At 34.6% G+C, this 27,649-nt stretch overlaps 4 protein-coding genes across 47 annotated transcripts in view; 1 reads left to right on the top strand and 3 right to left on the bottom strand.

Moving 5' to 3' along the window:
- LOC129806972 (inositol hexakisphosphate and diphosphoinositol-pentakisphosphate kinase) overlaps nt 1-9,203 on the top strand; it is a 54,860-nt gene extending 45,657 nt beyond the window's left edge. For 26 of the 42 annotated variants that reach the window (XM_055855895.1, XM_055855890.1, XM_055855882.1 and 23 more), the window contains 4 exons: nt 3,736-3,945; nt 4,475-4,613; nt 8,152-8,371; nt 8,441-9,203. In XM_055855895.1, coding sequence (XP_055711870.1) covers nt 3,736-3,945; nt 4,475-4,613; nt 8,152-8,371; nt 8,441-9,151 — 1,280 coding nt within the window. In that variant the 3' untranslated portion in view covers nt 9,152-9,203. Of the gene's footprint in view, nt 1-3,735; nt 4,272-4,474; nt 4,614-8,151; nt 8,372-8,440 lie in introns of those variants that run through there. The other 16 variants (XM_055855907.1, XM_055855894.1, XM_055855881.1 and 13 more) reach the window with 4 other exon arrangements.
- A 5,506-nt stretch (nt 9,204-14,709) lies between these two features.
- Nucleotides 14,710-21,670, bottom strand: LOC129806970 (ras-related protein Rab-14). 3 transcript variants are annotated; one of them, XM_055855862.1, is made up of 5 exons: nt 21,504-21,670; nt 21,299-21,412; nt 20,833-21,196; nt 15,166-15,350; nt 14,710-15,084 (listed from the first exon to the last, which is right to left on the bottom strand). In XM_055855862.1, the coding sequence occupies exons 1-4, from the start codon at nt 21,550-21,552 to the stop codon at nt 15,173-15,175; spliced, it is 705 nt and encodes a 234-aa protein (XP_055711837.1). In that variant the 5' UTR covers nt 21,553-21,670; the 3' UTR covers nt 14,710-15,084; nt 15,166-15,172. The 3 variants fall into 3 exon arrangements, with proteins under 3 accessions (XP_055711837.1, XP_055711838.1, XP_055711836.1); XM_055855863.1 differs by having other exon boundaries at nt 14,710-14,950; XM_055855861.1 differs by having other exon boundaries at nt 14,710-15,350; nt 21,504-21,668.
- Nucleotides 21,671-25,162: 3,492 nt separating this feature from the next.
- LOC129806969 (growth hormone-inducible transmembrane protein-like) lies at nt 25,163-26,662 on the bottom strand. Its single transcript, XM_055855860.1, has 3 exons — nt 25,949-26,662; nt 25,415-25,884; nt 25,163-25,340 (listed from the first exon to the last, which is right to left on the bottom strand). The coding sequence occupies exons 1-3, from the start codon at nt 26,402-26,404 to the stop codon at nt 25,253-25,255; spliced, it is 1,014 nt and encodes a 337-aa protein (XP_055711835.1). The 5' UTR covers nt 26,405-26,662; the 3' UTR covers nt 25,163-25,252.
- A 25-nt stretch (nt 26,663-26,687) lies between these two features.
- LOC129806968 (protein TIPIN homolog) lies at nt 26,688-27,612 on the bottom strand. The gene has a single exon (XM_055855859.1). The coding sequence runs from the start codon at nt 27,543-27,545 to the stop codon at nt 26,742-26,744; it is 804 nt and encodes a 267-aa protein (XP_055711834.1). The 5' UTR covers nt 27,546-27,612; the 3' UTR covers nt 26,688-26,741.
- Between the last annotated feature and the right edge of the window lie 37 nt (nt 27,613-27,649).

Below are 27,649 nucleotides of genomic sequence, written 5' to 3'. Positions count from 1 at the left end.
TTGAACCAAATTGTTCTTATTAAATTTATTTACTCTTTATTTAATATTATTTGTGGCCAAAAAATAAGATAAGTACAATGATTTAGTGATAAGCTTGTGCGCGAGTACGAGTACGGGAGTAATTTGCTAAGTTCCTCCAAAACCATTCGAAGGAAATTGTTGTGTCAAGAAATCGCAGTTAAGATGATTTCATACAGATTTTAAACAATACTGTATGAGAGTCTCTCCATGAGCCCGCTTGCCTACAACCCTTTCTTCTAGCTTTGGGGATTCTTTTGCGTAACAGATAAGTGACTTATAAGACATTTTAAATACTATCACACATTTTCCGGAGTCATTCGCAATCAAAAATCTCGCGGCACTATTTAAAATTGAGCAAATTTCTTGCAAAATGTGTCCTGGGTATGAATTCTGAGATGGTGAGTTTTTCACGTGAGAAATTCACGGCTCTGAGATCACCTTTAAAAAATATTTTGTCCAGCTTTCGTAAAAACTTTCATGTAAATTCTTAGATGCTGTAAGTGTTGCACGTGACATTTTTTGTGAAAGTTTCATCAAACGCGTACAGGAAACGATCTAAAAACCGTGAGTTTCTCACGTGAAAAACTCACGCATCTCAGAATTCATACCCTGGCTGTGAGAATTTCCAAGTAAATTCTGGAAATCTTATATTGCTCAATTGGCTCAATTGAATTGAAAATTAAATTGTGAATATCCTAGTGTGATAGCACCAAATCGGTATTTTTCTTAAAGTTTGAAATGAGTTTTTTTTGCACAAATATTTTTTGTTGCTTTTTCTCCGACATGTCACACAAAACTGTGGATAGCAACTAAATGAAAAATCAAAATGTGTTCAAACTTTCAAAAGATGTTAAGTAAGATTATTACAGTGGACACTATAGAAGTTTTGTTATGAGGGGTCCATCTGGAAGATGATTGCCCCGAATATTAGCACTGTTAAATGAATAAAAATTTTGTAATCGCAATCTCGAGACGGTTTTACCTGATAAAGGGTTAATAGGTATAATATCAATTCTAATCTTTTAATAGAACTTTTTGTACGCTAAAAATTTTTATGCAGATGTCATGTAGAGATTAACTTGGTAAAACAGGAATAACAATGACAGAGATATCAGAGATATGATTATTATTATTATTATCTAAACGTTAAGCGTGATTGAAGTCAGGGTTATGCCCTAGACACACTTACGACTTAAGCCGAGAGACGACTTAGTGGAAAATGATGGAAATGAAGTTTAACCATTATGTCGAGTATAATTACGCTAAGCCGTCTCTCGGCTAATCCTCAGGTCTGTCAAGGCCCTTACACTTTATTATCTGATTGCAAATTAGACAAAGGCAAATGACTTTTATCATAATGCCATTGTAATTCTTTTGGAGAGTTTCCCAAAGAAGATTTTATCACCATCTATCGATGCGTTTTTATCAAATTATTGTTAAAATAAAAGTTTTCATTGATTTATTTATTTTTAATAAATAAATGAAAATCCATTCATTCATTTTCAACCGCTTATCCCTATTGGGGTCGCGGGCCCATGACATCCAATCTAGCAGCCCACGCCTGTCGGTCCTCCGCCACTTCAGGAAGATGTTCGGGTTCGATCCCGAGGCGTTCCAAGGCAAGATTCTGAATTTGATTCAGCCACCTTGTCCTAGGTCTGCCTCGAGGCCGAGGTCTCCTCACAATGGCTTGCATAGCTTTTCTGGGGAATCTTTCTTCATTCATGCGTTGAACATGTCCATACCATCGAAGTTGTGATCTCTCAACCCGAAGAAGCAGCTCCTCGACTCTTAGTTCCTCACGAACGGCCACATTCCTCACTCGATCTCTACGAGTGATTCCCTTTACCGCTCGAAGGTACCTCATCTCGGCAGCTTGTACTCGCGATCTTACCCTTTCGGTCATTACCCAAATCTCATGACCATAGGTGAGAATAGGAATGAACACAGCTTTGAAAACCGATAATTTAGCCGATCGACTAAGCTCGACCTTCCTCAACACGCTTCTGCCAAGCTCCCTCATTACTGCAGAAGCCTGACCGATTCGCGACGAGAGTTCTGCCTCCATCCTACCATCACTCGTGAATAACACCCCGAGATACTTGAACTGCTCCACCTGTGTCAATGAGTCTCCACTAACATGTAGAGTGCATTTCACAGATTGTCGGGAAATCACCATTACCTCCGACTTTTTGTCGTTCACCTTCATACCTGTTTCGGCACAAACATTTACAAATCGGTCAAGTGTGCGCTGAAGCTCTTCTTCGGAAGATCCAAAAAGAACCAAATCATCTGCATAGAGGAGATGGCTCACCCTGAAATCCCCAATACGAATCGCATTCCGCCCCCGACTGCGTTCCATAATCTTGTCCATGTATATTATGAACAACAATGGTGATAGAACACACCCTTGACGCAGTCCAACACTCACTTGAAAACCTTCCGATTTGGATCCGTTTACACGAACACAGCTACTACAGTCTCTGTACAATGACTGAATGGCTCCTACCAATTCTTCATCCAGTCCGTACTCGTGCAGTACATCCCAAAGTTGTTCTCTCGGTACTCGGTCATATGCTTTTTCCAAATCTATGAAACAAGCATAGAGTGGAATTGCATACTCCCAAGCCTTTTCGACAATCATCCTCAGGGTAAAAAGCTGATCCGTGGTGCTATAAAAAAAATGAAAAATGAAAATGAAAATGTACTTGTTTATTTCCTTATTCATTCAATTTCATCCAAATTTCTTATGCCCAACGCACAATATCTTTTGTTTAGTAAACATGTTTTTGGCATTTCAATGAGAGTGAGTGACGTCTAGATCTAGTCATCTCGCTCATTCTCATGGCAAATTTTGAAAACATGTTTACAAACAAAAGTTATTGTGCGTTGGGTATTAATATTTTAGAAATTCTAAAGATTATGTTCTTATCTTAACTTTATTTAAAGATGAAGGGTGCTCAAAAATTAAACAAATTATTAGTAATTTAGGAGTGGGCAATTTTATTCATTACTAAACATTGTATTAAATCCATGAAGACATTGTGCAGTTATTCAGCATTTCATATCACGTTTGTAACATAAAACTAACTTTTATAAAGTGGAATTTCTACTCAAAGAATCTTCTTGAAAAAGGAATCTTGGAAGAAGTTTTATGAGTGTGGTATTAGGGTCGATGCTGTTGATTGGAGCATGTTAAAAAATTGTGTTTACAATAGTTGTGGTCAGAATAGGAAAATTTGCGTCCATCGCCGTCTTACCTTTGTCTTAAGGAATTAAAGAATTCCTTTAGGTTCTAGGCACCTTGACGGTTGAACGCCTTTAGCAAATCCATGTTTTGAATTTTGTGAAGACAGTTCAAAACGTTTTCACACTCAATTAATCATCCAACTTATTAAAGATGTTTTTTTTTGAATTAGATTGTTAAGAAAACCTCTTTGATATTATTTTTTTTTACATTAACTTTTGCAAATATATAGTCTTTCTGGGTTTAGAATCATTTTTTATCTTTGGCTACTAACCTTGAAATCCTCTTTGACTCATTTATAACTCAGATTAAAAATTGTTAAATTGCTGCAATGCATGCAAGCATTTAATTAATTTTTTGTTAGAAAAATTACATTTTGTTTTTTGGGTTGTGTATGTGCGTTATTATTTTTTTTTCTAATGATTAGCAAAGAAATAGTCGAAAGAGAATATTCACTATGTTCACAGTACTTGAAGGAATTGGAGGTGTTCCGTCCATCAGACCTCTCGAGACGCTCCACAATGCGCTGTCACTGAAGCAACTGGATTCCTTCCTGGAAACCATGACGGCAGCTCCGATGTTTAAGACACCGGCATCATCACCACCAAAATATCCCTCGACACCGCTTCCGACGCCTGTGCAAACGCCCCAGAATTCCATCCCCGAGAAATTTATAAGTAAGTAGGGTGTCACGATTAGCATGAAATCTGTCTTTTTCTCTTGGAAAAAATTGGTGCAGATGCAATAATTGATTTCTCTCAAACAATAATCACTGATTTTTTTTTGTCTAATAGAAAGGATAGAATATTCTAATTGAAAAAAAAATATATTTATTGTAATATAAATTTTAATTTTTCTATATTTAAGTTGTTTATCTTTATTTTTATTCCTCAACCATATTCTTCCACTTTGATGAGATTTATAAATTGAGCTACAGCGTAATGTGAAAGATGAGTGATGATTTTATTTTGTCTTTGATTGAAATAAATCTTTTGCTGGATAAGATGTTGTCTCTTTATTTTCAATCCTCTATGCGCTAAATTTCAATTTAACAATTATTCTAAGTTTGATGACTTTTTTTTCTTCCCAATAATCCAATTAAATACCTGTAGATGAACTAATTTTGCCTTTTGTCCCTATTTAGCAAGGCTTCTAAATTAGGTTTGTCGGTTAATTGATATTTTCTTTTGAATGCAAATCACTTAGATTGGAGTGGACAATCCAGCATGACCAGCAGCTTGAGTGCTATGTCCAGTGGAGGACCACCAAGCCCCAATATTTCTGAGACTTTCTCCAAGGGATACTCTAGTACTGATATGTCAGCTAGTATCAACAGTACAGATGAGTAAGTCTATTTTTACGTGCGTACTTCATAAGCTCCGCCCAGAAATAATTTTAAGTCACGCCTTTCGAAGTCAATTTTGTTATAGCAAGGGTCAGGGTTACATTCACAGAAAAAAATATTATGTAAAAATGTTCGTAAACGTTTGTGAATTTCTATAGGGGAGTTACGAAATGCTCGTGAGTCGTATAACCCACAAACAAGTTCGTAAAAGTTTGTACTTTTTTCACAAACATTGTTCGTAACATGATCATTTGACGAACATTTTTTGTACTTTTACAAACATTTGTTTGTAAATGTTTGTAAACACACAAAAAATGTTCGTAAAATTTTGTCATTTGTTCGTAAATGTTCGTAAAATGTTCGACAGGAAAACAAATCTTGTCCTTAGTATAGACCTACTATTCAGATCTTACCGATAAGGACTAATGTGTTCGTAAATGTTTGTTTTCCTGTCGAACATTTTACGAACATTTACAAACAAATGACAAAGTTTTACGAACATTTTTTGTGTGTTTACGAACATTTATGACGAAATGTCAGGACGAAAATGTCCGCCTGGGTAATCTCTAAAACATATCGAAAAATTAAAAAAAAAATCGCGATAACGGACGCGTTTTTGAGCAATCCCAAAAAAAAATTCAATTTTCAATTTCAATTTATTTAAAACCCACAAAAAATAGGGTGATTCCCTCTCACAAATTTGTGGCAAGTAAAGAAAAAAAAAGGATAAAAAAGGATAGAAAAATAAAAACGGAAACAAAAGAGAACAAAAATGAAAGAAAAAAAGTAAAGAGAAGTATGTTGTTAACTCAATTCATCCTGAGTGTTACAAATGTACTCCCGAATTGCATCCGGTGATCGACGATTATGCGAAGTAAGAGAAGTGTAAATATACACCTCTAACAAACAGAGTGCGTCTAAAGCACTCATGATTACACTTCGGGACTATGAGCCCCCTGAACCTGACCGAACCTCCACCAGTCACGAGAGAGGCCAGATATCCAGGACACCCAGACTCGTGAAGGCGATGTAGAAAAATGAGGGCACGCATAAGCAAAAGTGATGGAAGATCACATCTCACTAAAACTTTGCGGTCAAAATCATGGTTATGAAAGGAAGGGGAGCGGTGAGGGAAAATGAGGGGCATGTTAATGGTCCCAGGGTCGAATTAACCCTCTAATGGTGTTTTCTTTAATATCCAAAAAAAGTAGTTAGTAGAAAGGTCAAAATGAGTTCAGCTTCAGAAAATAAGTTAGCAAGACTATAACTGAGGACACTGTAGATATTTTAACTTCAAATAAGTAATGTTATCGCAGTAAATGCGATTTATAGAATGACCGCCTGGAGGCGGTCTTACCCGTTAGAGGGTTAATGGGGGGTCCCTGAAGTTCCCAAGTCTCTATCTGCAACCGTTTGGCCTCTATGCGTGGTAACGGCCGCACGGATGGACAAACAGCGTGATATCATTTTTCAGAAATCGTTTGAAACGTGGAGATATGTTGAGAAAATTAATCAAGGAAATGGAAGTAAAATGAAGACTTTATAGCATAATTATAATAGCTTTAAACTTATTAAATAAAATGTTGAATAAAATAAAGCAGAAATTCATTCTAGAACCGCATTAAATTTTAATGGCAAAAAACAAATGGTCAGTAAAAAGTCAAAAGTGTTCAGCAAAAAATAATTCGAAATAATCAGTAAAAATTTTCAATTTTGTCAATAAAAAGTAAAATTTTGTCAGTAAAAAGTTAAAATTTGGTCAGTAAAAAGTTAAATTTGGTCAGTAAAAACTTCGAATTGATCAGTACATTCGAGTTTTTTTTTTGTATGTATTTGAAACAATCTGTATAATAATTACAATAAGTTTCTTGTTAGGCCAACGAATGAAAGAAAAAAAAATGACATGAAGGGATCTGCTCAATAACAGAATTCAACAAAAATTAACAAAAATGATTTAAAAACAAAAAAAAAACCATTTTAATATGACTCTACATTCTAGTTGATCAGTAAAAAAAATAAATAAAAAATTGAAAATTAATCAGCAAAAAATTAAAAACGGTCAGTAAAAAGAAAATATGTTTAGTAAAAAATTAAAAATGAGCAGTAAAAATATTCGAGTTGATCAGCAAAAAATTAAAAATGAACAGGAAAAAAAATTAAAAAAGCATTAAAAGAAAAGTAAAATGAAGACTTAACAATATGGCATAATTATAAAAGCTTTAAACTTATTAAATAAAATGTTGAATAAAATAAAGCAGAAATTCATTCTAGAACCGCATTAAATTTTAATGGCAAAAAACAAATGGTCAGTAAAAAGTCAAAAGTGTTCAGCAAAAAATAATTCGAAATAATCAGTAAAAATTTTCAATTTTGTCAATAAAAAGTAAAATTTTGTCAGTAAAAAGTTAAAATTTGGTCAGTAAATAGTTAAATTTGGTCAGTAAAAACTTCGAATTGATCAGTACATTCGAGTTGATCAGTAAAAAATTGAAAATTAATCAGCAAAAAATTAAAAACGGTCAGTAAAAAGAAAATATGTTTAGTAAAAAAATAAAAATGAGCAGTAAAAATATTCGAGTTGATCAGCAAAAAATTAAAAATGAACAGGAAAAAAAAATTAAAAAAGCATTAAAAAATTAAAAATGAGCAGTAAAAAATTAAAAATGATCAGTAGAAATATTCGTATTGATCACTGAAAAATTAAAAAGTGGTCAGCACAAAATTAAAAAGGAGCAGTAAAAAATAAAAATTAAATTTATTTATTTAGGGTAAAGTGGTACAAGTTGGACAACGGTACAAGTTGAACAGGGTTTTTTTTCTTGATAAATTTAGTACTTCATTTTTATTTGTATATATTTTTAATGCTTTAGTTTTATAATTTGGTTCCTTGTGCTTAAAAACAAATTTTGTACTGTATTTATCAAGAAAAAAGCCATGTCCAACTTGTACCGGCGAATTATCCAACTTGTAACACTAATTCCAAATTATATCACTTTACCCTACTGCTCATTTTTAATTTTTTACTGCTTTTTTAAATCTTTTTCACTGATCATTTTTATTTTTTTGCTGACGAAATTCAATATTTTTACTGCTTATTTTTTAATTTATTATTGGCCCGTTTTTTGTTTTTCACTGATTATCTTTTAGTTTTAACTGATCATGTTTTATTTTTTACTGATCATGTCTCATTTTTTGCTGACCACTTAATTTTTTACTGACCACTTATAATAAAGTACTGCTCTTTTTTTAATTTTTTACTGAACCTTTTTACTGCCCTTTTTTATTTTTTACTGGTCATTTTTTTTAATTTTGTACTGATCTAAAAGATGCCTCAGAAATCTTAAGTTCTTGAACATAAAGGGGCGTGACTTAAAATTATTTATAAGTGGTGCGTACTAAGGAAGCTTTGTCCTATACTGCAATTCATGTAGCTCTTTGAGAATGATGTAGAGGCTATCAGTGGGTCAGAAAATAGTTTTTTTTACTCCATTTTTATAATATAATTCTTTTCTTTTATTCTTTTACGAAATAATTAAAGGCTGGGTATTCTGGGAGCAACTGCAGAATTGTGTCAGATGTTTCCAACTCTGGATGCTGATCTCTGTGCTGTCAGTCATCAATTGACTCTGGAAAGTCTTCCGCTCAGCTGCACAGACATTTCCCAAGGAGCCAGTGGTGAATTAACACCCATCAGTACAGGATCTGATTTTGATTTCAACACGAATGATGCCACAAAAGGATCCTCAACGAATGAAATAGTTGAGTTTACCATAAATTTATCATTGCGAAAAAATAAAGATTATTTTTGTGACTTTTTCTCGCAACAGGGAACTGAAGATTCAGACGAAGAGACAACAGTTTCAGCCACTGCAGATGTATCCTTTCCCTCGGAGGGTTTTCTCTCCATGGACAATTTGAGGAGCTTTAATGTAGCCAATGAACCGTCCTTCAAGAAATCCCTAGAAACCTATCAAACTTCCGTGATGAATATCAAAAGGAAGTTGAGTGAGAAGTGTACTTCGGAGGAAGCGTCTCATTCAACGGGAGCAACTCCCAAGAATCCTGGTAGAAGTCCGAGGATTCAGAAGCAAATTAGTGCCTACGAGAGGGATTACCGGAAGATGAGTGCGAGGGAACCTCTGCAGGATATTCAATTGCTTGCCAAGAGAGACAATCAGCCACATTACTGCACTTCAGCGGATGATCTCAATCGCACAGTGGCCGATAGTGAGGTGCAAAATGAGAAGAAAATCGACAAGGAGGCAAAAACAAAGTCATGCGCAAACCTCAAGATCTTCTCGAGTAATCCTGGGGCCCTTGTGGTCAAGGAGAAATTCATTGCACCGCCAAAGAGAGTTGCAAATAGCTTCCATGGGAAGACGCAATTCACCCAAAATGCCGATCTATTTCGCCGGACAATTAGTCAGGGCGTCGTAGCTAACATTCCCGGAGATGCACCAGCCAATCGCTTCACCACAACTATTGTTCCAGAGACATGCCACGAAAGTCTCCCGCCCAGAGCTACCAAAGAGGATTAATAGCTTCTATTCCAAATGTGTTGACTACTCAATAAAATGCTGTTACAAGAAACTTCATAGCTTTTCTCTATTTTTTTCCAAGAAATGGTTTTTCCCCATGAGGCAATTAGACAGAAAATTTTTTGGTCACTAATATCCCATAACTAGCTTCTCTGGTAAACCATTCCTTGGCCTGATATGTAATTACCCAATTGCCTCATAACATTTTCATTCTTTCTGTGTTTATCTCATAATTGACGCTTCAACAGAATTCACATAATTAGGAGCGGAAAAATTGAGTAAAGCACAATAATACTTATTATTGTGTTCCTTCATTAACTGAAATTACGTAAGTTCGGAAAGAGGTAAATTATGTAGATATTTTTTTCTTAGATTTCTTATTTGATCGAATAGCTCTAGTTTGATCCATTAGCTCTGTTTTTCAATAGATATTAATCCTTAACTAAAAGATTTTTTTTGCTCTATGAATTTTTAGAATAATTCAAAAATGCATTTGATTATCGTTAGAGGCTGGGAAGTTGCATAAGTTGCAGTAAATACAATTACTTCTAAATGATGCATATGCTTCATGTGGCTACTAAAAAGCTCAAAAAAATCACTAGAGAGAACTTTTGAAGAACAAATTCGTAAAGAGAAACAAAATTAATCTCCAAATTCATGGTATCCGGCATTATTGACATTAAGTAGTCCTTTATTTCTAAGTTTTTTATTTTAGTTATTTATTTAATATTAAGGTATTGTTTTGAGTGGTTATTTATTACTGCTCGACCACTTTATTTTCAACTTGTGACACGTCTAATGGCCTCTACACACTAAAGAAATTTCTGTCCATATTGAAGAGTTTATCCTATAAAAGCATAGGGAATTTGCTTCAATATGGACATAAATTTCTCTAGTGTGTAGAGGCCATAAAAGCCAAACGGTAAGAGATGTCGACTTCCGCTCTTCGACGACCTCCCGCCATAACTTAACACTATTAAGGACAGTCTTTTCTTATCCCACCTTCCTCCTTTCTAAAATTTAAGCATCTGTTCCTTGTGCTTAAAAAAAATTAGTAAGTACTGTATTTATTAAGAAAAATTCCTCGGTCGAACTTGTACCGGCGAATTGTCCAACTTGTAACACACTATGTCCAACTTGTATCACTTTTCCCTATGTTCGAAAAATATTTAGATGTCGAATTTTCGAAGGTCAAAGTTTAATTTAGTATAGAAAGGAACCGGAGTATACAATCAAAGTTTAACCACTTTGGATGTATACTATACTTCATACATTTCATCCGATTTACTTGAGGGGAAGCTTGAATTGATAGCTAAAACTTAGCAGTTTTTCGCGATTTTTCGGCATATGTTTATACATATAGTCATTCGAGGAGAGATGGAACACCTTTTTTATATTCAATATTGCGGATACGTTTTGAATGCTAGACAAAGAGAAATCTCGCTGGTTTATCATTTGAAGAATCTAAATTTAAGATATCAATATTAGAAAAGCCTACACACAGAAAAATGAAAAATTCTTAAACAGAAAAACACCCAGGAATTTAATTTCAAATCCTATCCAATGTATCCAATGAATGCCAATGCGCAAATTCTAAATCCTTGATAATTTAGTTGTAGTTGCAATTTGCAAATCTGTAGACATTTTTCATTTTCCAGCTAATGCTGAACTTAAGTTCCCGATCTCTTAACTTGAAAGAGCTAGGGATTCTAGCCCATTTCTTTCGCTCATAGCTTCTAAACTTAAACGCCTCGAGGATTCACGTCCAATTTAAGTTCCCAGGATCTTATATATTCTTAAATTTAGAGTCAAAATTTTTCTGTGTGTAGATGAAAATAGTCACTTCGAAAAATAGGATTTAAAAAAAGTTGCATTTTGAGGCACTCAAAAAAAGTGAGGGTGAGATGGGACACCCCTAATTTCAGCAAAATATTTATAGTTTATTTTATTAATTTAGAATAGGACGGAAGTGATTTTAGACATGAAAACTATTTCATTGAATTTATTGGAGTTTATTTCATTTTTTCATTATAAATGATTTATTTTGTGGAATATGTGGCTCATAGGGTAAGTGCTCATAATTTTGGACAGTTTCTAAATTTGGACACTTTGAGGGTAAAATTGGACAATAAAAATAAATTGATTAAAATGATGAATTTTTATTCCAATATTTGATGAAAAATGAATTCTATCTAAATATTTGTTCTTTTTGGAAGATTTTGACACTAAATACGTTAAATTTTGAATATGATTTGAGTTGAAATTGCTTTGTTGAAAATTCAGTGTGAGCAATTGCTTACGAGAAATATGACAGAACTTCGTGGCTTACTTCAGTCTTATTTAGTTTTGGTGAAGTACTAACACAGTTTGTTCGCTGTTTTTGAGTGATATTATTGAATATTCATTGAATATTGTGTTGATTCACGTTACTGATGATTTGTACATTTGACCTGAAGTGAGATTTGCCTTGTGAATTAGATTTTTCGTGTGAAAAATGGGAAATTTTTTAAGACATTCACCAGTGAGGTGATGATTCTTATTTTGAACAGGTGTTTTTCTCACGAAATTTCGTGAAGTTTTAGCTTTTGTGATGACTAGGTTGGACAAATGCCTGGAGAAACAAAGGAGCATCATCTCTACGAAAGAGATGTAGCGAGAAATGTCCTGAAAGGCTCCCGGAAAGGTCAGGGAATGAGCGAATCCGCACGTACATGGAGTATCGAAGTCAACTCACTTTAATGAATGATATGGAAAGTTTCCGGGCTTCTGTGACATTCTACGTTTCCCTTACATGAACAGGAAGAGGACTTGGTAAGATTGGTTCATCAAATGAAGAACAATGGGCATCCTATTGAGGCGGATTAGCTGTCCAAATTTACAGCCAAGTTGGACAAATTAATAAACAAGTTGTCCAAAATAAGAGCCAAAGTCACCTCTACATATCAATTCATTTTTAAACGTATTAAAACTAATTTTAATAAAAATAAGTCGATAAATAGCTTGCTAAGTTTCTAAGCAACCCTTCTGAAAAGAGAGTAACATGAAATGTCAATTAGTATAGAAAATATCGAACTTCAAACTTGGAACTTCGATGCTTATAAGCAGACTGTCCAAAATTATAAGCACTTCCCCTATACTTCGATGGCAATTTCGCTGAGTTATCAAGTCAGTCTTACCAGAAATTTAGGGAAAATAATTTCTAAGATTTACTTGAAAAGATTTTGAAGAACATTGAGAAAAATTCACACCGGAAGTGTTGCCAAAACTATTAAGTTCCATCTCTCCTCAACCTCCAAATACACGTATTCTTATGGAGAAATAAAAATTTTTGCCCATTTTTCAAATATCCAAAAAATTCAATTTCAATTTTCTCGTACAATTTTAAAGGTAGAAAGCTGTAACTTGGGGGTTTTAATTAGAATGTTGAGGGACACAAATAAACCAAATGAGGTGGAGATCGTGCATAAGTAAAAGGGCAGGAGGCGAAGTGGTCCATCTCTCCCACTACTGTTCCAACTCTCATGGAATGATATTTAGAAGCGGGGTGTCTTCTATGAACGAAATGCAGTCCTCTAACGGGCCTCTGTTGTTTATTGAGGAGAGCATTCCTAAATATTTGTATGTACCTATGTATGATTCATTGTCATCTCAATTAAGAATTTCGAGTGTAACACATTCCAATGAGGGATATAAATGTGACACCTGGCTAGGCTATTCGGCTTTTTTTAAATATAAAACAAAAGAAAAAAACAAAATATAGGAAATACGGGTGTTGACCGAGTTGTGGAAACATGAGGATACCCTGAGAATCAGGAACATCTTGAGTCAATTATTATGGACTCAATAACAGATTTAGTTTAGTTTAGTATGATTTTTTTTTAAATTATCTTTAAGGTACTTTTTTTTTAATCTTAGCTTAAATTTTGTTTTTTTTTACCCCCAAGGATTTCTTTTAAATAACAACATGTTTTCCACAAAGATGAAGCATAACCACTTACCTTTCCAACGAATGCCCATTCATTACGCTCTGTACTGTACACTTAACTGACGATTGCGACTTGTGGGTATAATGGTTTCACTTGATTTCACACGAGGATCTTGACCTTCTATTAAGGGATAATTTCCAGTTAGAGGAAAAATTGCTTAAAAAAAATTTAAACCTTTTTGGAGGAATTTTCGGTCTAATGGTTTGTAGCAGATAGTGAACGGAAAAATAGACCTTTCTTGACTTTTTCTCTTTAATTCTTCATGACGTTTCGAGGATGGATGTCCTCTTCATCAGGTTTCGAATATGGAGGAAAAATCACGTTACAGGTGGGAAAATCTGCTGCTGCAATACACTTGATCTTTTTTACAATTCTTCACTCTAAAGTTCATCATCCAATGAACTGACACCGAATTTCGAAAACCTATAGTTCACATGAGGGCAAAATGGAGAGAGTGCGCGGCTGGTGAGATTATATTGAGCCCGATGCAGTTACGATCTTCACTGATGGCTCACATGTAGGAGGATCCTCAGGTGCAGGTGCTGGGTACCACTGCATTGTGAATTACGTAAGGTCAAAAGTATTGAAATTATACCCTCATTTTAGTAGTTTTCGATTTCTAGATAATTTCCGATAATTAAGGCGTAATTGGTATTAAACTGATATGTTCCCAAAAATTCTATGGAACGAATATTTACGCAGAGTTTTTTCTTGTAAGTTTCATCATTTAGAAAAATTGAGACGATTTGTCATTTCTTGTCTTATCCAAAAAGGATTTGCTGAGATCTATTACTTTATCACACCAATTTAGATTCTAGCAATTCATTGATGAAAAGGTAGATTAATGCTGAGATGATCCAGCTTCATTACCCAAAGAATTTCTCTGTAAAATCTAAGCGAAAAATTTTCACAAAATCACCTTTTTTCCAAGAAAAGAAAATATTTTGGAATGTCTTAAAATACTTTTTATTATTAATGTCAAAGAGCACCAATTATTGGTACATTTTTTTCACTGCAACTTTTCTTTATATAAATGTTTTCTCAGGATTTTCCAACATTATATTGTTTATGTTTTTTTTTTTCATCGAGGAATAGAAATCTGGGATCTTTGAAGGAGGGCTTGAAATGGTAATTTGATTCTCTTCTTTTGTTTTCTGTAGCTGATTAAATTCCTCTTAATACACTTCATTATATTTATCATTCTATATACGACCTTATACGAAAAAGAAAACAATTAGGGGAAAGTGCTCTCCCTTCGAACGTTCATGCCTTCGAATAATGTGAATTTCTTTTGTTTTTCGTGAGAGATTTACACCAAATTATCACTGAATTATCAACAAATGATGATAAGCCAACTAATATTTAATAGAAATGTGTAAGTCTCTCAGGAAAACTAAAAGAAAATTCACATTGTTCAAAGGCATGAACGTTCGAAGGGAGAGTACTTTCCCCTACACACATTTCTAACATTACATATACACATTTTTTCACTTCATTTCTTAATTCTTTTTTTTTGCCTCTTAACCGAGAGTCTTCTTCATTTCTTTGACATGTTTACGTTGGTTTTTAAAGTTTTTATTGTTGTATTTTTTTTTGCTTTTACTTTCAATAACAAGAGACTCCCAAAAAGAGGGTGATCATGAACTATTTTTGCACTTCTAGTTTTTTTTTTTTTAAATTTCTTCTATTAATAGATAAAATTATATTTATCGATTATTTTTTTTTTCTTTCATTTTATTTACAAAAATTTCTCTATAAAGAGTATCTCACAAGGATTTTCCTCTTTTCCATTTCCCTCTCTCTCTCTCTCGAACTATTTGGGCATGCAAAAGAGAAAGTAAAGAAAATGAAGAAGAAAACCATTGAGAAGAGTGAGGGGTAAATATTGTAGCTCTATAGATACAATAAACGCGCAGATTTTTGGTGTTTCTCTCTTTTTTTGTGAAACTGTTAATAAGAGATGATAATAGACGTATTGTAAAGGGAGATGGACATAAAATAGGAATATGGTAAGAAAATGGTACGTACAGCTGAATTAGCAGGCGCAATTGTCCTTCTGGGCTTGAGTATCGTTATTGAGGGTGGTCCGGCTGGGCTGGGAGGGTTTGTGCTGAACACCCGATTCGGACGCATTCAAATCCAACCGACCATCCTGGATGTTCTGGTAGATCTTCTTGGCTGTCTCCAGAAAAGCCTCTTCAACATTTTGTCCCCTGAAACAAAATTCCGCATTGATATTCCTCATTAATTAGTAAAACTAATTTAAACAAATCGGTTGAAAAATAGGCCCTCCAAAACTTGTGAAAATTTGATGTTCGAAAATTCGATATCGAAATGGTTTTCGAACATAGGTGTCTAAGGACGAAATATTCGCCTTGACTGCCTCTAAAACATATCCGAAAATGAAAAAAATCGTAGGAGCCGTTTTCGAAATAAACAAAAAAACATGATTTTGGAGGTTTGGCCTCTAACCGTGTCACAAGTTGAAAAAAAGTGTTATATTATAACTGCTCTTTATTGAGTGCGAGCTGTAAAAACCCGTCAAATCATTGCTCTACCTGCCGATTTTACTCGGAGGTTTTTTGAATTGTAACGGTATATTCTAGTACATCCAGAGAAAATCTGTAGATTTTCGACAGAATTCCTGCGTAGAAAATCTGTAGATTTTCGGCAGAATTTCTCCCTAGAAAATCTGCACAGCCTCCATTACTTCACAAAAATATTGTTGATTTATGAAGAAACTGTAGAAGTTATAAAGAAAATGGTATGCTCTGCTTAACAAGCATTACCGAGTACACATTTTAGATAAGTAAAAAATTGCGAGCAAAAATACTAATTTCTTAAAAATCGCCAATTGAATGATACAAAAACGCGAAATTTAGGTTGACATTTTGCTTAAAGTTTTCACTTCACTATTCTCTACTTATAACACGGCGTTGCAGAATTCTTCATTTTATATAAACACTGTGAAAACACCAAGAATAACTCTATTGAATTTTGCAAACTTCAGTGAAAAATATTCCATCTTTTCAGACACAGCTGTCTGGAAAGTCTGGAATGTAGATAAAAATCCACAGAAAATCGGCAAAATATCTACAGAAATTCGTCAGAGTATGCACCAGGATTCATCAGAAAATCTGCAAAAATTTCTGACAAATTTTGTCCCAAGCCTAAATAAAATTCGTAGGAATATCTACAGATTTCTCGGCAGATTTTCGGCAAAGGTGTAGATATTTTCTGCAGAAATCTTAAAGATATCTGACGAAATTATTTGACGGGAAATAAATCATGATTCAATCTTCATTCCCGCAAAAAACATTGTTTTTCCATTGAAAAAAATTAATAATACATTTTGTTGCAAGATTCACCGGCTGTTGACCCTCTCTTTCTCTCAGTAGAAAATATTTCTCATAGACATCAATGCACAATACATATTTTTAAAAAATATATATCTCAAATATTCCACGCAAAATTATATATTTTTCGCCTATTGTTCTTAATCATTGAGACCAAATATTTTTTTTCCTTAGCCATAAAAATTAATTCAATAACAGCCTTATCGGCAATTTCTACAATTTTCTGATATCTTGCACTCATTTGCATTTTGCTCTACATTTCTCTCCTTTTTGCGCTGCTCTTTTAGTAATAATTCTCATTCAACATTTTACTTCCACTGCATTTGAGCTTTCTGAACTTTATTGTAGAAATTGCCAATATAGTTATGAAAGATTGCGAATATCTTCAGATTTGCCCTATTGAGCCGCACTAATAACCCCTTCACGGATGCTTAAAAATGACAATCAATAGACACAAATTCGCCTGAAATTCCCCAATGAAATCATATTAATTTGGTTTTGAATAAAAATTACAACCAATTTTTATAGAATTAAAAAACTTTAGGAATTTAGGAACTTTCGCGTAATTTATCGTATAGCGGTTCTCAACAGATTTGAACCGATTGAATAATAACTCAAAACCTTTGTCAAAATAATTTTAAGAGTAGTAGAATTGATCATCGCACAAAAATTATTAATCTGTTCAAACCCGGATCATTATCGATTCACAACCGATTTTAAACAATTTATAAACCACTCAGTATACAGTTCTTGTCTGACTTATTTGATTTTCTGCTTCAATTTCTATTTATTTTTGGACAAATATTTATATAAAAATGTCATTTTATCAACACATTTTCTGACTAGCACCACGTTGTTCTCACACTGTCAATGTACAGTGGCGACTAGATAAATAGCACAGTTTCGGACACTGTAATAAAAAAAATACTTTGTTTTTCGAAAAATTATGCTTTTAAATGATGAAAGTAATAATAGTAAATAATCTTGTATATAAATACATTTTGAATATGAAGAAAAAACCTGAGTTTTTTTAAGAAATTTAATACGATCAAAAAATTCTTGAAATGGAACATATTAAGAGGACAATATAAATAGCACATCCTATAAGAAGTGACATTTTTCGGCTGCTACTGCAATTAATAAAACTTAAGAATTCTATTAGAAAATTACATTTGGATTAATTAGTACTTAATTAAGTAACTTTAGGAAAAAATGAGCACTTGACTATGAAGGATCATTAAGGAAATCAGGATTTGACACTATTGTAATGTGATTATATTTCAAGTAGTGTGGATATCTACTTAAAGCTATCTCAAATAAATTAGTCACATTCGAGAGATTTATCTTGCGGTCAATCCTTTCCTTTAAATGCAACAGAATTGAGGGCCTTAGACCGTCCTGGCCATTCCAGAAGTCAATTTTTTTGTTACTGAACCAGTTTTAAAGTCTTGGCAATGTGTTTGGGATCATTAGCCTGGTTAAAACTTAAAAACCAAAAGCCAACTCTTTTCGATGTTGAAGTACAGTCTTGTCCAAAGATATCCTTGTAAACAAATTCGTTTATATTGCCCGATATTCCATATATAGACCATACGCCACTTCGCAAAAAGTAACCCCATACTATAAAATGACCACTGCTAAGTTTTACGTTTTTAATTATGAATCAAGTACAAAATTCTTGACTTTTGGGACATCTAATATTTTATTAGGTCATATCCTGTGATATTAGACAGGATTATATCGGTTCAAAGAAAATTATTCCAAAATTGTAGGTCCTTCTGCATATGCTCTTTAACAAATATCAAACAACAGGTACGGTTTCGTTTGAATACTAACTCTGTACGTCTTTCAATACTTCTAAACCGGGTATTTTTACATAATTGGCTTTCAGTAATGCTCACATAAGTAAAATCTTCAAATTTTGTTCTATTTGTTCCTTCATTTTCGGCACGGCGGCAAATAAATTTAGTTTTACTATAAGAACAATGGCAGAATCTTCTCTAGAAATCGTAATTCTTTCTCGAAATTTTCGAGTTTTTGTGTGATTATAAAGTTTGATCATAAAAAATTATTGAATAATTAATGATTATCTTCCTTGAACAATATAATTTACAAAAAAATCTTAGTTATCCTAAACTCTTTTACGTAAAGCCTGGAAATCTGTACTAAAGGCTCTATTTACATGATTTTTCAGTTCTCATAACTTTTTTTTACTAAAATTTCTGGCATTAATGCCTATAAATGATATAAAATACAAAAATATAATGAATTTTAAAATAAAAATAATTTTCAGGTAATATTTTCAGAGAAAATGAAAGTGTGCTATTTAAATGGACCGCACGAATTATACCTAAACTCATAAAATGACAAAAACACATGGTTTTAACAGACAGAAATACTAAATAATTATCATTTTTATTTATAATAGGCATTATATTTTCTAAAAAATAAAGCATGATCAGGTATAAAGATTGATATTGTATCATAAAACATAAAAATAGGAAAATTGCTGAAGGTGTGCTATTTATTTTGTCGCCACTGTAAATAATTATATTCGACACGGCTCTGTATAACAGAGAATGAAAATGAATTTGTAGTGCATTAATTAGGAAAACTTAAAAATATTGATGAAAAATATGATTTCTTTGCGCAATGTTCCATTTTTATACTTCGCAGTGCAAAAGTCACTAAAATGCTCACGGATTTTGTCTCAAATATTTCAAAAAACCGTTACATTGTGAAGATCAATTCATGAAAATTTTAACTGAAATTATTATAAAAAATAATAATATTAACTTCCGATTTACGACAACCCTCCAATAAAAACAAAAATATTATCTCCAAACATTTTTTCTAAAGTTTACTCTGCCATGCAGTACCAAAAGCGACTCCAAACAATGGTATTTTTCCGTACAAAAAATGACGCGCCAAAAATAATGCATTTGGCGTCCTTCTCTACTAGAGACCAAACGGTAAGAGATACGAACTAAAAGCTTTCGGGAAACCTCCCATAAATAAACCCAAGGATTATTATTGTAACGTTTACTTTTCTTCCATCTCCTGCCAATCCCTCAAAAAATATGTTTTTTGATTTATTTCGATAGCGGCTCCTACGTGTTCCTTTATTAATTGCTCGAACTCCAAGAGCGAGCAGTTTTATTTAAGAAACGTATTTTGGAATTTTTTTTACAGGGTTCTGGTCAAAATTCCAATCGCCAAAATGCCGAAAGCTAAAATCCCGAATGGGTAAAAATACCGAAAGCCAAAATCCCGAACGCCAAAATCACAAAAGCTAAAATCCCATTCTTAAATGTGTCATAGCTACTCCCACGATTGCCCTCGCGCTTTCTGGAGGCAAAGGGAAATTTTCTGTGTCTTGGGAAATTATTTGTACACATTATCATCCTCCATATAATTTCACCCTTTCAGTAGGGGAATTCTGTAATTTTCGTGGCATTGTCATGCGTGAGTTCGAAACCTGACAATGCCATTCGAGCTTTTTTTTGACATATCATATGAGTTTGAAAATGCAATTAATTGAATTTTTAATGAAATCCCTTTACTTGATAATTTTATGAAAATACAGTACGTCTGGATTGATTTGTTTAACAAAATTCATTGTCATTTGAATTGCCAGAAATCTCAAATATGTGACTTCTGACAATGTCTTCTTCTTCTTCTTCTATTTTATGTAAGGCTGTCGGACTCACTCTCTGACAATGTCACGTGAACTGAAATGGCAATGTCATGGTTACAGAATCGCATTTTCGAAAAAGCTCTCCTAAGATTCGAACCTAATTTGTCATATGGCATTGTCAGAGCGTTAGAGAATTCCCCTTCAGGTCTTTGAACATTCGGAATTTTGGCTGTCGGATTTTTGGCTGCCTCCGGTTTTGACAATAAATAATCTATGACTTTAAAAAATCTTCTAAAGTAAATTAAAAAAAAAATATTTGTCCGAAATTTGAGTCGTTCGAAAGTAGTATGCTTTCCACTAACTCTCTTGATTTAACCAAAATTTTAGAACAATATCAACATAAAGAGAGAATCCTTGTACAAATACTTTTCAGATTATCTCTTAGCATTTGCTCATACTTGAAGGTCTTCTCGGACTAATCGACTTTTTCCTGGAAGTAATATTGGTTAAATTCTCAAGATAAATCTGGCAATTCTCCGAAAAATTATCAATGTCAACAGAATGAGATAAAATTGAGTCGAATATTGCGAAACTCAGTTGAGCAAAAATTATCAGCTCTGTTTATTGATTTCTCGTCAGTCTTAGGAAAAACACATCCCGAAAATTAAGCAGTTTTTTTTTAAAGAGAGCAAAAGAACTTACGTCATTGCACTAGCTTCCACGAACATTAATCCATTCTCATCGGCAAACTGCTTGGCCTCTTCATAGGTAACTTCCCTTGTACTTTCGAGATCGGATTTGTTGCCAATGAGAAAGATCACAGTACTGGGATTTGTTAGATTTCTCGTGTCAGTCAGCCAACTGCTGAGATGATTGTAGGTCGATCTCCTGGTGATATCATAGACCATTAGAGCACCAGCTGCTCCACGATAGTAGGATCTGGTGACAGCACGAAATCTCTCCTGCCCAGCAGTATCCCAAATTTGTAGCTTAATCTTCTGACCAGCCACCTCAATTATTCTCGTACCAAACTCAACACCTATTGTGTGAGGACAATTGGCCATAACTGCGAAGGGAAGAGAATTTGCTCAATCCCTTCTTAATGTACTCCCTCTCCCGTTCAATAAAAAAAACCTAAATTTCTGTATTAAAAAAAGTAAAATCTTACATTTTTTCTCTGTAAATTGATGAAGGATGCAACTTTTGCCAACACCCATATCACCAATTATGATGTACTTGAAGATATAATTGTAATTGTACGGACCCGCCGACATCCTGGATACTACAAGTAAAAACATCAAAGAAAAATACCCAAAATTACTTTCCAACCCTCACGGAACCCCACAATCATATTTCATTTCAGCAATAAATACAGTAATTATCCACTCCAATGTACATATATAACTTATTGAGCGTTTCCATAGTACAATCTTCACAGAAAACTTTTTTTTCTCTCTCTTTTATTTTCCCACAAAATGACTAAAAGAAGAAAAAAAAACACCACTGAAATTTGCAAAAGCTTCCAAAGAACTGAACAAAATATTTCTCTTTGACAACGTGGAGCAACAATTAAAAAAAAAACAGTGAATAAGTACTAGAAATAATTATGTATCAAATAAATAATCCACGGAGTAAGAATTTTAATTAAGTTGCTGCTCTTAGTCTTCACCACATTATATTAATTGGAAACAATGTAATCACAGCCAGTCTTTTGATAAGGAGTTTATGCATAAAATTTCATTTTCTGAGAAACATGAAGAGTTCGGAGGCAGGGGACAGGGGAAATGTACACATAAAATTCATTGTATGTATTTTACATAAATGATATTTCTACTCAACAGCTGGCAAAGGAAAATATTCTGTTATACTTTGTTGTGTTGAAATTTCATGCAAAAGGCATTCATCGCTTATTTAATTGCTTCAATATTGACAGAATGTATTTTTAAATAATTTTTCCCATCCTAAACCATTAGGGGAAAGTCTCATAATTTTGGACAGTTTCTAAATTTGGACACTTTGAGGTTAAAATTGGACACTAAAAATAAATTGATTAAAATTATGGATTTTTATTCCAATATTTGATGAATAATGAATTATAGGGTAGAGTCAGCCCTTTTGGCCGTGTAAGCACTTTTGGCCACCTAAGCAGTTGGTAGGTTTAGTATTTCATTTTGATCCCAATAAACGATATTTGTAGTTTAAAAATAAAGAACGTTTAATTCCTTAATAATTGAATTTTAATCAAAATAATCAAATGTTTAATCCTGACCTGTCTGATACCAAAATAGCAAAAACTAGTCCTCATGAAGTAAATTTTTAGTAAGTTCGACAAATTGACTTAGTCATTCTGTTAGACAGACTTACTAAAATGTGGAGTCGTTAAGAAGAAATACAGCGTCAGACTTTTTAACTACGCATCTCTTCAATGGCTAAGTGTGAAAAAACGGTCTCACACAAAAAAAATCGTAATATTGTTCGTAAATGCTTGTGAATACCTACTGGAGACTTACGAAATGGTCGTAAATCGTATAACCCAATTTAGGGCCCCAATTATTTAGCCTATTTTCAGCGCCAATTGTCCATAAATGCATTTTAAATTTACCGCGTGAAAAACATTTGCATAGGGGAATTTCAAAAATTATTTTATAAATTAGCTCCCTCCCATTGGTATTAAAATCCTTTCAATCCGTTTTTTCTCAAGCCGGAACTCCCTGTAATTTATATTGCCATAGGTCAAGTTCATTAACCCTTTAAGGACGACTGGGTCACCCGTGACCCATAGAGAAAATAATTTTTCCTGACTACCTGAAGTTATTTCTTTCTAATATGTGTACCTAATCACAAAGTACAAAGATGTAGGAATCTAGGATATTTTTTGCAAATCTCCAGCTACTTGCTATATAATAAATATTTAAGCTCAAAAATGACGAATTTTCATATTGGTGCTTGAATTTTAATATTTTTAATATTTCTAATTTTTTAAGCAAAAACCTCTTATGACTAGAAACTATAATAACTATACATAATATTTCTCAACAAAGTAAAAATTATAGTTTATTGGTATTTTCAGGAAGGCTTCATAATTTTCATGGGTCATATATGACCCAATCGTCCTTAAAGATAAAAGATACCGAATTTGTCTCTAGTGGATTTTCGCAGATTTGAGGTTATACTGTTTCATGTTTTTGTTTATGTGTACGCAAAATAGTTAATTATTCGTGTAATATTGTGTGATATATCAATTAGCTGAGATTTCCCAGTGCAATACTGACTGAAGAAGGTAATATTTTGATAATTTATAAGATACTTCTGCGTATATGTTGTAAATTCATAACTTTTTACTCTTGTACATGACTTCAAAAATGGAAAAAAAAATTCATGATCAATGAACCCAAAATCATCCACATATTATGCCCGGAAGATAGCGATGATGCCGACAATCTTGTCCTGAACGAAAGCGACATTAATATATTTGGAACAAGACGTGGATGACGTGGACTTTGCATTCTTCATCGAAAACGCATCAACTCCGGAAGAACTCTCAGATCCACAGCAATGTGCAACTGTACGTCTTAAATACCCAGAGACAAAATTGCCCTACCCATGACCATCAAACATATTTCGAAGAAAACTGAGGTTCACATTGTGCTATCAGAAAAAAAGATTATAAGACCAATTGTATTTGTGAGGCGTGCGACATTTATCTCTGTGTTACCTTACCAGTATGCGAAATTTGTTTCGATGAATATCATAAAAATTAAAAATGAAGTAAACAATTATTTTCATAAATTTTTTTCATAAAAAATATTGTTTTTGTGTACCAGACTTCAAGATTCTTTGATCGTTTTATATTTTACTCATACTTTAAATATTTTTTTATTATTACAAATATATTCAAGTTATTTATCCTTCAAAAATAACAGAGTATAAACGACTAAACTAGTCGTCTGGAAAATTTTGTGCTTTTTTACCTTTAAGGACGATTGGGTCATATATGACCAATAGTTTTCCAGGACTCCTAGGGATGGTAAAATTTTTTTCACCCATAAATCTCTTATTTATGCTAAAATATCGAGGGAAATTTGATTTCATTAAATTTCGCTCAGCGGAAAGCTTCTCGTCCTTAAAGGGTTAAAGGAATATGGGTAAAATGTTCGAAGCCAGAGTGTGTGCGAAAACTGAAAGCTTTCCCCTAATCTCTTTCCCAAAGCACTAATTGAAAGTTCAGCCGTCTAGCCACCGAGCTGTGGAGAATATTGGCAATGAAACCTGCTCCTTCGTGTGTTTATTGATTTTACAAAATCACTGAAATATTGCATGACTCTCGCTCTTGCAAATCATCCACCCCCTTTTTCCGGGGACTAGTGCAGTGCCAGAGAGTCTCAGTACGCAGCTTCTCCCATGCACTATTTTGCGGATGGAGTATGCGATAAATTGTGTGAAGCACAAGCCCCCAATCTGGGTAGCTTCTCGAGGAGTCTTCTGAGGCAGGAAATTGAGAGAGAATTGTGGGAAAAATACGCAGCAAAGTGCATAATTTTTTGTGGAAAAGCCATTAAAAAACCCCACCAATAATTAAGAAGGTGGCTATTAGTCATCGCATTCCTGTGCCTTCACATTGTGCTGAATTTTCGCCTATTTCTGCTTCGTAGGCAATATCCAGTGATACATTGCTAATTGATAGACACAGTGAATATGCATAAATTGCGGAAAAATTGATTATTTGACCCCAGAGAAAATTAGGAAAATTTTCTATGGCTGAAAGGTATGACGCAAATTCTTGGTCAAAATACTTCAAGATGATGGCTATTTTCTCACCTCTTACTGCTCCTTCGGTATCTCAGTAAATTAATATCAATTTTAATACTGCAATTAATTCACTTTGATGGTCAAAAAATCACTTTTTACCTCCTTTTTGGTTGATGAGAAAAATTTCCGTGAAGCAAAACAAAATACAAATATGGTGGACTGACGTTGTCACAGTAGGCTCCGGAAAAGCTCCGAAATTTTGGGATTTGAATTAAAAAATCAGTTGAGAATATTTTATTGATTTATTTTATTTATTTTCAGCAAATTAATTAACCAAGTTTAGAATAATAAATCAATAGCATCTAATAATAATTTATTTTCTTCGATTTCCACCACCTCCCGCCAGTAGGCTCACAATCCGGATGAAGATATTGAGGGTATCCATGTAAATTGACATTGCACTGCAGGAGAAAATATTTTGGAAAATTATTTAATTTTTAAATGGAAAATCAGGAAAATCACGCTGAAGACTCACCAGTTGACGGGGTCGAATTTCTGCACTGCGTACATGGGGTGTGTTTCAGCTCTGCGGATAATTCTCTGAGTGTCATAGAGGAGGAAGCCACTGAAGAGCAAGAGACCACCGTAGAGGGACATTGAGGCCAATCCAGCACCTAGGGCTGTTGTAGGTGGAAGCCAGATAGATGCGAGACTCGATGCAAAGACAACTCCCAGTCCAATGGCCAGAGGTCCGCCCATGTAGAGGAATTTATCACTGGGAGCACAAACAGCTACCGTTGATAATCCTCCAACTACTCCGGCTGAATACAGAGCGGCTCTGGTCAGAATGGGGCCTCCGACGAAGCAAAGGGGCGCGATAAAGGCTCCAAGAATTGCACAATGAGCTGCCCAGGCAAGTTGTTTCCCTCCAAAGCCTTCAGTGTAAGGGATTGATTGGGCAATTGCTCCAGAGCCAACTACAGCTCCCATCATCAAAACCATCGCCTGAGAGATCAAGATGATGACTAAGGGGCCCTAAATATCTTCCCTGGAAGAAAAGTCCACTTACCAGGAAGCCATTCCGGCCGACCAAGTTGAGGATAGCTGGGGAGCGAAAAGCTGCAAGCGCCGTGATTGCTGTGATGCAGAGAGATCCACCAAAGTATAGATAAGTACTGTGAATCCTCTCTTTGACATACTGTGGCCAGAGCATGGAGTTATTCAGAACACTCGTTCCCTTTCCCAGGCCCAATCCGTAGAAACAGAGAGCACCCAGGCCCAAAGCTGACCCTCCAGCCAGAGCACCCTTTCCCATGCTGAAGGCATTGGGTCCTGCCGGTGCCATTAGGCGCTCCTTGAGACTGGGCCTCGTACGAGTCCCCATTCTGCTGGAGACGCCGCTCCTGGCTTCCCGGCCAAACTGCCTAACAACCAGGGTCTGACTATGGATTCTTGGGGCATTGAAGGCGGATTTTGCAAAGGCTCCTGCCACACAGGGGCCAGATAAAACCAGTCGGGAAAGCATTTTTCACTCGCAGTCTCCACAAAACGCACAAACCTTCGAGAAATTTCACAATTTGTGACGCAATTTGCACTGCCAGAAAAACAATATTGCAATGAAGAAACTTCAATAGGCTACTAAATAATCAGATTGTACCCAATTAAGGAGTAGTTTCTGCACGGATTTACGCAGCAATAACTGAGAATTTTCGAGATTTTCGAGGAAAAATACTCCGCACTTTTGCTTTGTTTTGACAGCCAATTTTTTTTGTAACAAACTGACAGCATTTTGGAATTTTCCCACAGGGTTCCGGAATGTTTTTTTAAACATAACGGTCATTTTTATTCTATTTTGAAAGAAATTATTCTGGACTTTCTGAGATTTCTTGGGACATTTCAGTCCTTTCAGCAGCCTGAGCAGCTTGTTTTGCACGGAGACGCTCTAAAGCTGCCCTTCGATTCTCTGCAATCCTCGCTTTTGCTTCATCAGTCAAATTTTTGGGCACTGGAGGAGGAGTTGGAGGGATTTCAGCAACACCAAGTGACACATCTCCCAAATCCTCTCGGAAAGGGAAGTCCAGGGTAGAGTTGAAGGAAGGCTCTGCTCCATCTGGTCTTGCTGAAACATTTCGCTGCATTTCCACTTGCTCAGACAGCAAGGCATCGAAATCATCTATGGGCTCTGCAAGCTCATCTCCTGGCCTTTCCTCCAGTTCATCATTGAGTGGTGCAATATCTAGTGTCAGAGTTCCCATCTTGTACTTTCTCATATGCGTCTGGACGTCATTTTTGCGGCACAACTGCTCAACGCGATTCACAAAGTCGGCAAAGCGCATTTGGGGAAAAACTCTGTGGCCCCAATGTTCGATTTTTCGCATGATCAGATTGAGATTCTCTGCTTCGTGCCCTTTTCCCTTGTATTTGACATCACGAAAGTACTCCTCGATGGTATGTAATCCACGATCACCCTTTAACTTTGCAGTGTTTAGGTTGACTCTGGGATTTCTGACGACTTTCTTCTTGGGATTAACTTTCACACCATCTTCTGAAGGTTTTGTCGGAAGTTCTCCATTATTTTCTTTTTCATCGTGGTCTTGTTCGTCATCTCCATCTTCCACGTCGTAGTTATCCTCTGTAGATATGGGATTTTCCTCAAATTCGTACATTATTTTGATACTGGAGTAAATCACAACAAAAAACACAATATCCCGCCTTTTTTATAGGTTATGTTGAATGCTGTCAGATTTTGTGGGACATCGCAGCGACCTCT

This window comes from Phlebotomus papatasi, chromosome 3 (genome assembly GCF_024763615.1).
Source record: "Phlebotomus papatasi isolate M1 chromosome 3, Ppap_2.1, whole genome shotgun sequence".
Taxonomy (NCBI): domain Eukaryota; kingdom Metazoa; phylum Arthropoda; class Insecta; order Diptera; family Psychodidae; genus Phlebotomus; species Phlebotomus papatasi.
This window is presented reverse-complemented; position numbering and strand designations above follow the sequence as displayed.

Excerpts from the sequence above, each read along its gene's own strand:
- LOC129806968 (XM_055855859.1), bottom strand. The coding sequence starts at position 27,545 with ATGTACGAATTTGAGGAAAATCCCATATCTACAGAGGATAACTACGAC.
- LOC129806969 (XM_055855860.1), bottom strand. The coding sequence starts at position 26,404 with ATGCTTTCCCGACTGGTTTTATCTGGCCCCTGTGTGGCAGGAGCCTTT. Across the intron at positions 25,885-25,948 it reads TCGGCCGGAATGGCTTCCTG|GCGATGGTTTTGATGATGGG; the intron begins GTAAGTGGACTT and ends TTGATCTCTCAG. Across the intron at positions 25,341-25,414 it reads AAATTCGACCCCGTCAACTG|TGCAATGTCAATTTACATGG; the intron begins GTGAGTCTTCAG and ends TTTCTCCTGCAG.
- LOC129806970 (XM_055855862.1), bottom strand. The coding sequence starts at position 21,552 with ATGGAAACGCTCAATAAGTTATATATGTACATTGGAGTGGATAATTAC. Across the intron at positions 21,413-21,503 it reads CATTGGAGTGGATAATTACT|TATCCAGGATGTCGGCGGGT; the intron begins GTATTTATTGCT and ends TTTTACTTGTAG. Across the intron at positions 15,351-20,832 it reads GTGGAAGCTAGTGCAATGAC|GGGACAAAATGTTGAAGAGG; the intron begins GTAAGTTCTTTT and ends ATTTTGTTTCAG.